The 12,216-nt window shown below is 39.4% G+C and overlaps 1 protein-coding gene across 2 annotated transcripts in view; it reads left to right on the forward strand.

Annotated features, from left to right (window-relative positions):
• BTF3L4 (basic transcription factor 3 like 4) overlaps nucleotides 1–8,208 on the forward strand; it is a 42,642-nt gene extending 34,434 nt beyond the window's left edge. The window contains exons 4-6 of one of the 2 annotated variants that reach the window (XM_030942105.1): nucleotides 3,209–3,410; nucleotides 5,902–5,961; nucleotides 6,500–8,208. In XM_030942105.1, the coding sequence (XP_030797965.1) occupies nucleotides 3,209–3,410; nucleotides 5,902–5,961; nucleotides 6,500–6,546 (309 nt within the window). In that variant the 3' untranslated portion in view covers nucleotides 6,547–8,208. The remainder of the gene's footprint in view (nucleotides 1–3,208; nucleotides 3,411–5,901; nucleotides 5,962–6,499) is intronic. The other variant, XM_030942106.1, reaches the window with a different exon arrangement.
• Nucleotides 8,209–12,216: the final 4,008 nt, after the last annotated feature.

A 12,216-nucleotide genomic window follows, 5' to 3' on the forward strand; every position in this document is an offset into this window, starting at 1 on the left:
GCCTCCCAAAGTGCGGGGATTACAGGCATGCGCCACTGCACCCAGCTGAATTGAATTTTTATAGGCAAATAAGTGTTTTAAGTGTGAGAATGACTTAGTAGGAAGGAAATTAAAGAACACTTTGGGAAACCCAGGTTAAAGTCCTCAGTTTGCACTTAACAAGCTATTTGTCCTTGGATATGTTGCTATCCAAGAGTTTTTGTCTTCAGTGTTTATTTCTTTAACATAAAGGATTTGAACTGGAAGACTACTAAGTTCAACAAATGTATAGTCTGAATTTTTTGAACAATACTGATTTCAAATTTCTTGTGACTTTAATGTCTATAAATAAAAAATGTCTCAGATTCCAATATTTGAGACTCTCTGCACCCGGAAGTATTTTAGAAATCCCTTTTTCTTTCTTTCTTTTTTTTTTTTTTTTTTTTTTGAGACGGAGTCTGACTCTGTTGCCCAGGCCGGAGTGCAGTGGTGCAATCTTGGCTTACTGCAACCTCTACCTCCCAGGTTCAAGCAATTTTCCTGCCTCAGCCTCCAAGTAGCTGGGGTTATAGGCGCCTGCCACCACGTCTGGCTAATTTTTGTATTTTTAGTAGATAGGATTTCACCATGCTGGCCAGGCTGGTCTTGAACTCCCGACCTCAGGTGATCCGCCCGCCTCGGCCTCCCAAAGTACTGGGATTACAGGTGTGAGCCACCGTACCCGGCCTTTTTGTTTGTTTTTTGAGAAAATCTCACTCGGTAGCCAGGCTGGAATGAAGTGGCATGATCTCAGCTCACTGCAACTTCCGATTCCCTGGTTCAAGTGATTCCCCTGCCTCAGCCTCCCAAGTAGCTGGGATTACAAGCATGTGCCACCACACCCAGCTAATTTTTGTATTTTTAGTAGAGACAGGGTTTCACCGTGTTGGCCAGGATGGTCTCAATTTCCTGGCCTCGTGATCCACCCGCCTCAGCCTCCTAAAGTGTTGGGATTACAGGCTTGAGCCACCGCACCTGGCCCTTTTCTTTTCTTTTTTCTTTTTTCTTTTTTGAGAAAGAGTTTCATTCTGTTGCCCAGGCTGGAGTGCAGTGGCGCGATCTCACCTCACTGCAACCTCCGACTCCTAGGTTCAAGCCACGTCTGCCTCAGCCTCAGTAGCTGGGATTACAGGCATCCGCTACCATGTCTGGATAAATTTTTGTATTTTTAGTAGAGATGAGGTTTCACCATGTTGGCCAGGCTAATTTTGAACTCATGATCTGTCCACCTTGGCCTCCCAAAGTGCGAGGATTACAAGTGTGAGGCACCACACCCGGCCTGAAATCATTTTTTAAACCACATGATTTGGTCTTGATTTGGAAAATATAATCCTACCATATCTTTTATTCTTTTCCCATTCTAAAATTATGTGATTCTAGCCTAAATGCAGAACAACATCCCATTTCATATCCACTGTCATCCTTCTCAAGCCCAGATTTCACCCACTTTAACATTTAACTTTTCTACCAAAACTGTAATTATCTTCAAAACTACATAATTGATCTTTTCTGAAGTTAATACAACTCACAGTGCCGTGTTCTTAGAACAGCTGGATTGAATGCTTATTGTGTGTGATATAATTAATAGAACCCTAAGTGTAATAGTGAGAGAGGGAAGGGTATAGAATTTAAATAGTGATTTTTGTCAGAAAAACATGGGGAAATTATTTGTGGGGTTTAGTTACAATTTTTCAGGGATTTGCCTTTATTTTCTCTGTGTTCCAGGTCTTGCCTGAAATTTAGAAGCCCCTTTCTTGCCCTTCCTTTCTGGTGCTGTCAATACTGGTGATCACCTCTGAGGAAGAAAAGCCCTCTTCCCACAGTCCATGGAGAACACTCAGCATCTATGCTTGATTGTGACAGGGCAGATTTTGGATGGATCATGAAATGCTTCTAAAGTAGCCAAGAGTTAACTCTTCCTAACCTTTTTATATAGTAAGCATGTTACCACCAAGGTAACTTACCCAGGGGAATCAACTACATAGTGGAATCACATTATTTACACATTTAACTTATGCAAATTCAACTCTACTAAAAAAAAATCAAAGTACATGAGTGAGAGAGAAAAATAACAATCTAAGTAGCATATGTTAAACCTTCCATTTCAGTAAGTACCAGGCAATGGATGAAATCAAATCTGAAATAGTTCATATTGGTCAAAGTTATGGAAAGAATGTGAGGATGATTTTTAAAGCTTTTCTAGTTGTTGATAAAGCATGTTCAGGTCACTAGGCAAGTGGGTGGGACAACTTCTTTGACCTTTACAGGGGTTATTAAAGATTGTTGAGAAGCTACCCTTAAAAATTAGAGGAACTGGCTGGGCGTGGTGGCTCATGCCTATAATCCTAGCACTAGGGAGGCTAAGGTGGGCAGATCACCTGATTTCAGGAGTTACAGACCAGCCTGGCCAACATGGTGAAACCCCATCTCTACTAAAAATACAAAAATTAGCCAGGCATAGTGGCACGTGCCTGTAGTCCCAGCTACCTGGGAGGCTGAGGCAGGAGAATCGCTAGAACCTGGGAGGCAGAGGCTGCAGAGAGCCGAGATCGTGCCACTGCACTCTAGCCTGGATGATACAGCGAGACTCTGTCTCCAAAAAAAAAAAAATTAGAGGAACTAACAAAATCCCCTACAAAGAATGACATGATGAGAACAAGTTGACATTTTTATAAATGTACTAAGTACTTGAAGGAATGAAACACCTGGTTAAATTTCTGAGTGTTCTTTATGGATTTTCAGTGGTTATTTTTACTATATACTGTTGCCCCTTTATAACCAGTCCCCTAAGTAAGATGCTACCCTACCAAGTGGAAATTGCACTGATTTTGTTTGACAGTATAAATTGAGTAAGATAATGAGTAATTTCATTAAGAAGCTGGTTCGTGGCTGATAATTCCATTTTTTAAAAAACGTGGGCATGTACTTCTTTTAGAAGTCTTTGAATTTAAAATTTAGATTCTATAATGAAGTGAATATTTCTTGACCATTCTAATAATTTGTGCCATCTACACCATTTTACTTTATTAGTATGAACTTTTTCCATGAATGTCCACTGCTTGGCCAGTTACTACCTTGGGATTACATAACTACCAAGTAAAAAACCATAATTGGCTGACTTGCTTTTTAAAAATATTTTGTTTTAGTGTACCTAGCATGTGAAGTGCATTTTTCTTCTGTGATCATACAGGTGAACATGATTAAAGATGATGGGACAGTTATTCATTTCAACAATCCCAAAGTCCAAGCTTCCCTTTCTGCTAACACCTTTGCAATTACTGGTCATGCAGAAGCCAAACCAATCACAGAAATGCTTCCTGGAATATTAAGTCAGCTTGGTGCTGACAGTTTAACAAGCCTTAGGAAGTTAGCTGAACAGTTCCCACGGCAAGGTAGGTATTTCAATTTAGTAAATCTTTCTCTCCCCACCTTACTTAAAGAACCTAATCATTTACAAGGTGTCCCATCTTAATTTGGATTTGCCTGTATGTAATTATTTTACTTTCTGTAAAATTATTTCTATGCTTCATAAAATTCTGAGTTTGTTTCTTCAATGATTATGTACTGTGACACATAGAATATTCAGAAACATGGCTGGGCGTGGTGGCTCACGCCTGTAATCTCAGCACTTTGGGAGGCCGAAACGGGCGGATTGCCTGAGGTCAGGAGTTCGAGACCAGCCTGACTGACATGGTGATACCTCGTCTGTACTAAAAATACAAAAATTAGCCAGGCATAGTAGTGGGCGCCTATAATCCCAGTTACTCGGGAGGCTGAGGCAGGAGAATCGCTTGAACCTGGCAGGCAGAGGCTGCAGTGAGCTGACACTGGGCCATTACACTCTAGCCTTGGCAACAAGAGCGAAATTCTGTCTCACACACACACACACACAAAAAGAATATTCAGAAACATTTTGGTAGTCATATAGTAACTTGAGAGGTAATTACCAGGATAAGGATAGTGCCAGGATCTGCAGGCCGTAATTTTATTTTATTTTATTTTATTTATTTTTGAGACAAAGTCTCGCTCTGTCTCCCCGGCTGAAGTGCAGTGGTGCGATCTCAGGTCACTACAACCTCCACCTCGTGGATTCAAGCAGTTTTTGTGCCTCAGCCTCCCAAGTAGCAGGGACTACAGGTGGTGTGCACCACTGCACCCGGTTAATTTTTGCATTTTTAGTAGAGACAGGGTTTCACCATGGTGGCCAGACTTGTCTTGAACTCCTGGCCTCAAGTGATCCACCTACCTTGGCCTCCCAATGTGCTAGGATTACAGGCGTGAGCTATGATGCCTGGCCCATCATTTTAAATAGTTAATTTAATATTCCCTGCTAATTAATGACAATCAGAAAATCTGTTGTATGGCTGGGCACAGTGGCCCACTCCTGTAATCCCAGCACTTTGTGATGCTGAGGAAGGAGTATTGCTCGAGGCCAGGAGCTCAAGACCAGCCTGGACAACATGGTGAGACCCTGTATGTACAAAAAATACAAAAATTAGCCAGGTGTGGTGGAGCGTGCCTATAGTCATAGCTACTCAGGAGGCTGACGCAGGAGGATCACTTGAGCCCAGGACATCAAGGCTGCAGTGAGCTATGGAATGCCCCTGTACTTCAACCTAGGTGACACAGGGAGACCCTGTCTCTTTAAAAAAAAAAAAAAAAAGAAAATAATGTTATCAGACATCTGTGTTGTTGTTAAATATTATTGATTGCCCTATAAATATGGCAACCATAAGTTCTGAATTTCCAAGATAGTCCTGGTTTCAAATGTGTCATGTTGCCCCTAAAAATGAAAAAGCCTAGTATTGCAGTGCCTATACTACTTAGCTAGATATTTTCTTACATCAAAAGAAATGAAAAAAAATTTATTGATGGATTGATTTTTTTTGAGACAGAGTCTTGCTCTGTCACCCAGGCTAGAGTGCAGTGGCGTGATCTTGGCTCACTGCAACGTCCGCCTCCCGGGTTCAAGCAGTTCTCTGCCTCAGCCTCCCAATTTAGCTGGGATTACAGGCGCCCGCCATCACGCCCAGCTAATTTTTGTATTTTTAGTAGAGACAGGGTTTCATCATCTTGGCCAGGCTGGTCTTGAACTCCTGACCTCGTGATCCACCTGCCTCAGCCTCCCAAAGTCCTGGGATTATAGGCATAAGCCACCGCACCTGGTTTTTTTTTTTTGAGACAGAGTCTCACTCTGTTGCCCAGGCTGGAGTGCAGTGGATTACAGGCATGAACCACCATGCCTGGCTGAAAAAAATATTAATATTAATTTTTTTATTTGGAGAATATGGCCACTGTAAAGTCTTTTTACTCAGTGATCAGTTATTCCACTTTGCATATAAATTTTATCTTGGTAGGCCGGGTGTGGTGGCCCACCTCTGTAATCCCAGCACTTTGGGAGGTCAAGGCAAGTGGATCCCTTGAGGTCAGGAGTTCGAGACCAGCCTGGCCAACATGGTAAAACCCTGTCTCTACTAAAAATACAAAAATTAGCTGGGTGTGGTGGCATTTGTCTGTAATCTTAGCTACTTGGGAGGCAGGGAGAATTGCTTGAACTTGGAGGCGGAGGCTGTAGTGAGCTGAGATCACACCACTACACTCCAGCCTGGTCAACTGAGTAAGACCCTGTCTCAAAAAATAAAATAAATTTCATCTTTGCCACACGTTGAAATTGCCAGCTGTGTATCAGTGTATATCTAAATTAAAGTTTTATTTATTTTTGATGTTACTCAAGCAGAAAACTATGAATGGCATTTTAGATTGACAATATTTAGCTTTTTCTGAGCAACTGGATGTGATTTATACAGGAAAAAAAGGGATAAACATAAGTTTTCTTTAAGGTCTTTGTTCTCAATGACTGATACTAAAATAAACTTTTTGTAGTCTTGGACAGTAAAGCACCAAAACCAGAAGACATTGATGAGGAGGATGATGATGTTCCAGGTAAGTGACATTTCCTTAGACTTAAGATTTTAAGCATCCTGTTTATCTCCTTTCAGTCACTGCATAGATGACTTTTAGGTTTGTGTTGATTGTAAAGTCATGAATTTAAATTGATTCACAATAATATGGATAGGATCTAATGTAAAACAATGCAAGCCCCCACCTTAGAATCAGAAATTGTCACACAAAGCTCTGCTGCCTGGATTTATTAAATTGAAATCACTGTGATTATAAATCTGCATAGCTATTGTTATAACATTTCTGTGTGAATTATAATTGACATATGAAAATGCTATTCACCTCAGTAGTTTGCATAGACAAAAAAAAAGATAAACATTTCCTTAGGATTACTGTCCTAAGCAGATAATTAAATCATTGTTAGTAAAATGCCACCAGTTCATTTCTGCCTCCTTATGTTTTCAGGCTAATTCTAGTTGTACTAATTTTATTTTTATTAGGGTTAGAAGTTAGGAGTTCCATTTACCTCTTTTTCCTTTTTTGTATTCTTTGATTCATATACTTTGTTTTTCTTTTTCAGATCTTGTAGAAAATTTTGATGAGGCATCAAAGAATGAAGCTAACTAAAAGTTTGGTTTTTGGAAGCTGGCATGGACTAGATTTAACAAATCAGCTATGTGGTTCCAAAGTTTTACAGACACAGAGAACATCACCTGTTACTAGTTCAGTGATATAAATATTTTGTATATTAATAATGCTGTTTGTTCAGCATTTTTCGGTCATTTGATTTTGCATTTTGCACTTCCTCCCAGGATATTTTTTTGGTCAAAATATGAAGTATTGGTGCAGTTTGAGGGTGTTTTGTTTTTTGGTTCCTGGTTTTTTTGTTTTTTGTTTGGGGTATTTTTGGTGTATGTATGTTTATGTATGTGTGTGGGTATGTGTGTATACAGTGGAGAGCAAATTGGAAAACAGTTCTATTTATCCTCCTCCCTCCCCAGTAGAAATAAAAAAAAAATCTTTACATTTGTTACTTTTCTTTTCCCCCATAAGGCATAGAATTAATGGGAAGTGAGTGTCTTGGATTTCAGATCTGAAGAGATTTTTACCATTAGTCATTTGATTTTAATTTGCTTGATTAACTATCATATTTTTCATACACTTCTCTGGGTTTAAAATGTCTTGGAGGTATTTTGCCACTGGCTTCATGTTGGAGTAATGGGTAACATATCTTTGGTATGGTTACCTTAGATTCACTTAACTAGTCAGACCCAGAAGAACTTCTTTTACTAGCTTGCTTCCTAAATGCCTTTTTTCCTCTCCTTTTGGTCTCCAAATGGCCTGGTCAGCTTTTGGTAATATTCTTCCTCATCTTCCACCTAGCTTGAGAAGGATGTTCTCCATATAGAGTTAAGTGAGTGCCTAATCCCTCCTTTTGTAAGATTTTGTTCCCTCATCTTGAGGAACAACAACTTCATCTTCAACTTTTTATTTCCCCCCAATTTTACAGTTCGGTAGATTTCAAACTGGAATAGCTAGCATGTGCTTGCTAAATAATTTTATGCCAGCCTTATCCTGTATCCTAGCTGTTCTTAATAGCAGGTACAAAAATGCCTCTTTTTCAGCAAGGTTGAAATTGGGAATGTCCTTTTGCATCAGAAGAAAATAGGCCATAGACTCATCCCCCAGCACAAATGGGCATTCTGTGAAATGGTACTGGCCCTAGGAGGATTTCCTCAACCACTCTCCTACTCTTGGCCTTGAACCTACCTCTGGGTTGGATCTTACTATTGTAGCTGCTCACTATACCCTCCTGCATGCTTAGAATAATGCTTTGGGGGGAGCACTGGTAAAACACAGTATTTATTTTTTTACCTCCTTTAAGAGGACTTGGAGGTAAGTTGCATTCACTCAAGTTTCACTCTTGCTGTCTAATAGAAGCTTACGTTTTGCTATATCAGCATTTGTTACAGCCAATATTTAAGGATAAAATTTAGAAAATATATCATTTCCTGGCCCATCATCAAACTAATACAGCTTAACCTTGCAGCTACCAACTTTTGTGTCAAGCTGGATATCTTTATTTGATATCTAAGGTGCAAGACCAACAATATATTAAGAGATCTATAGACATGAAGGCAAAGCTCTTGTATTTTTTTTCATCCAAACACCTCAATTTATTTTATAAATTTGTTCATTTTTCCTGTTATGTTTTATATAATATATGGACTAAACAAAATAAAATAACAGTACAAAAGAGGAGACTATTTCCTCTTGTGCTTTTCTTGATGTTGTGTACAGAATTTCCTTTTATATTATTCCTCTACTCTCCACCTGTAAATGAATGTTAGTGCAGTAATTGTTTGAAATAATGCCTCATCCAGTGTTAGGTCAGTAGCTCTACATGATCTACACAGTCCAGAATTCTTTCTCTATAATTGTCCCAAAGGGGGACATTGTGGAGGCAGAATTAGGGGGACCACTTCTAGTGGTTAGGGACAGATAAATAATAGGCAGTATAGCGCATGAAAGAAAACACACACTTGGAAGCCAGGAGACTTGTGTCCTAGTCACAATTCTGGCGTTAATTATGTGACCTTGGACAGGCCATCTAACTACTTGAAATTTATCAGTCAAAATAAGATGTTTCTTTTTTCTTTTTTTTTTTTTTTTTTGAGACAAGGATTTGCTCTTGTTGCCCAGGCTGGAGTGCAGTGTTGCAGTCTTGGCTGACTGCAACCTCCACCTCCCAGATTCAAGTGATTCTCAGCCTCCAGAGTGGGAATTTTTTTTTTCGCCCCAGTAAAAATGGGGTTGCACCATGTTGCCCCAGGCTGGTCTTAAACTCCTGCCCTCAGGTGATCCATTTGCCTCAGCCTCCCAAAGTGCTAGGATTACAGGCGTGAGCCACCGCGCCCAGCCCAAATGAGATGTTTCTAAATCTAAAGTTTCTTCTGCTTCTGCATTTCTGCGGATCTCATCTGAAATTTTTCAAGGAAGGGATTTTTATCATTTGTTCAGAGATGTCTTTATTTTTATTAATACCCATAAAACGTTTATGTATTTGCTTCTTCCTCTTTCTCCTTTTGATCACATTTTAGCTGCTCATCTAGAGGATGATAATAATTCTTAATGGCTGGCCTCTCTTGTGTACAATGAGCCAGTATTCTTTTTTGTTCTATATTTTTGTATCTTCCCCTTTCCTGAATAAAGCATGTTTAGAGTCTTAAAGAAATCCTCTCCACAAAGACATGTTCCTCCCTCCAGTGTGGATAGACACAGGGTAAGAGTTTGGATGAAACTTTTGTAAATAGTAGTGTTCTTGGCATAAATATGAATTAAATAGTTTTTTTATATTTAAAGAACTAGTTAAATATGTGCTTCTTACTAAGGTTAGGTATTTTTTGCCAAGATAACAACAATAAAAGCATTTTGTGGGAGAAATTGACCTTAAAATTTTGGGATAATTCAAGAAATGTCTGTAGAAAATTGATTTATGATCTTAATTTTTGTGTTAGTCCTTTGAGGTTTTTTTGTTTGTCTTTTGTAAAGCTCCTCATCTGTTTTGGACAAGTCCAAAGTAAATGGTTGGGCTCTTATATCTGTTTTACCCTTATTTTTCCTATTAAGTAATGGTTTAAGAATATATCAAGCACCTTAATTTGTTGTTAAGTAGCTAGTGCTTACAGGATTCCATTAAATTCACTTTAATAAGTCTATGAAGTTCTTACGAAAAACCTGTATCAGGGATGTGTTTGATTTGTTTCTTTGTTTAATTCAGTGTTTAACCCTAGGTATGCTATATACCCATAAATAAGATACCGTTGTAAGAGATAGTATGGTATAGTGGGGAAAGCACAAGTTTTTAGATAGAGATCAGTTCTGCTATCTACCATTATGTTGTAACCCTTCTGAGAGGGCTGCTATCATGCACAACTTCGGGAGCCATCATTTATTTTTGTGGTGTTCCAGAAGGTGTCATTTTCATAGACCACAGTGTGAATAGTGCCCCCTGTTAATAATGCAATGATGGCCTTGCTCTCTGAGCCTCAGTTTTATCTATAAAATGGTACCTAGAAGAGTCAAATGATTTCTTAGAATCTCCTAAATTATTAAGGTGAAGGTGAAAGATGATTAAAGCATGTTATCTCCTAAGCTATGACTTAGGAGATTTTCCAAAGCTCACAGTTCTAGGCACAGAAAGTCTCCATTCTACACTGCATTTCAACCTGTATTGAACAACACTCCAGTTCAGCCTATATTGCTATGCCACATGGAGTTTGCCTGGATTATTATAGCTTTCTTAATAGTTTTGTTTATGATCCACTCTCTCCAGCCCACTACACAGCAGCCAGCTACCTAAATTTCATATCTGAGTACGTCCTTATATTTACTTCCAACATACTATTCATTTGCCATAGTAGAGTATTAAGATTATTTGGTTTTCTTTTTACTTTCTTATAGTGCCCAATGTGTAATCTACTCAACGTCATAATATGTAACGTTTTTGAACTACTGACTATTGAATACAAACTTATTTAATTTTCAATCCAGTGAGGCAGATATTATAATCCCTATCTTTTTTCTTTTTTTGAGACGGGGTCTCTATCACCCAGGCTGGAGTGCAGTGGCACAGTCTTGGCTCACTGCAACCTCTTCAAACCATTCTCCTGCCTCAGCCTCTCAGGTAGCTGGGATTACAGGTGCCTACCACCATGCCTGGCTAATTTTTGTATTTTTAGTTGACATGGGGTTTCACCATGTTGGCCATGCTGGTCTTGAACTCCTGACCTCAAAATGATCTGCCCACCTCAGCCTCCTAAAGTGCTGGGATTACAGGCATGAGCCACCATGCCTGGTCTATAATCCCTGTCTTAAAAACGAAAAATGGTTTAGGGAAATTGGCGAAAGGCCAAACAACTAATTGGTGGGGAACCAGGATTCTAATCGAAAGCTATCAAATCCCAGGGTGTAAACTTATCACTCCATACCACTCAACAAATACTTACTGAAGTGAAAATTATGTTTACATAGCCTCTCCAGTTAGATATTCTCACCAATTAATATCACTCAATATTAGCCTGAAAGTCAAACCTGTCATAAGGATTGTTCAGGGTCTACGGATTTTCTTTTTTAAATAAGTAGGGTTTGTAATTTTTGCATGTATTCAGGAGTTGACTTTTATGAAGTTAATAATTGAATATTTTGCATACCTCAGGATGTTTCATAGCATTTCGGCAAAAATTGTTGGGTTATGTATGTTGATCTTGACACTAGTGTTTCTTAAAATTTTGCTACCTTTTAGGCATACCTTGTTAAAGAAAAACTATAAACCTGAACAAGGTAGTGAATTTATCTTGCAGCCATACTTTTTCTGTGTTTAAAATCAAACTATTCAACACAAACTGTTAGAACTAATAAAGGAGGCTGGGTGTGGTGGCTCACACCTGTAATTCCAGCACTTTGGGAGGCTGAGGTGGGCAGATCACTTAAGGAGGTCAGGAGTTTGAGGCCAACATGGGGAAACCTCATTTCTACCAAAAATACAAAAAAATTAGCCAGATGTGGTGGCACACACCTGTAGTCCCAGCTACTTGGGATGCTGAGGCATGAGAATCATTTGAACCTGGGGTGCAGAGGTTGCAGTGAGCTGAGATCACACCACTGCACTCTAGCCTGGATGACAGAATGAGGCTCTGTCTCAATAATAATAATAATAATAATAATAATAATAGCCAGTCGCAGTGGCTCACGCCTGTAATCCCAGCACTTTGGGAGGCCAAGGTGGGTGGATCACCTGAGGTCAGGAGTTCGAGACCATCCCAGCCAACATGGTGAGATCCCATCTCTACTAAAAATACAAAACTTAGCCAGGCGTGATGGCGCCTGTAATCCCAGCTACTCAGGAGCCTGAGCCAGGAGAATCTCTTGAACCCAGGAGACGGATGTTGTAGTGAGTCAAGATCGCACCATTGTACTCCAGCCTGGGCAACAAGAGCAAAACTCTGTCTCACAAAGAAAAAAAAAAAAAAGGCCGGGCGTGGCTAATTTTTTTGTGTTTTTGTAGAGATTTCACCATGTTGGCCAGGCTGGTCTCAAACTCTTAACCTCGTGATCTGCCTGCCCTGGCCTCCCAAAGTGCTAGGATTACAGGTGTGAGCCACCATGCCTGGCCTCAATTGCATTTCTGTACACTTACAAGGAATAATCCAAAAAGGAAATTAAGGAAACAATTCCATTTACAATAGCATCAATATGAATAAAATACTTAGAAATAACCAGTGATATACGGTGACA

This window comes from Rhinopithecus roxellana, chromosome 12 (assembly GCF_007565055.1).
Source record: "Rhinopithecus roxellana isolate Shanxi Qingling chromosome 12, ASM756505v1, whole genome shotgun sequence".
In the NCBI taxonomy this organism is placed as follows: Eukaryota; Metazoa; Chordata; class Mammalia; order Primates; family Cercopithecidae; genus Rhinopithecus; species Rhinopithecus roxellana.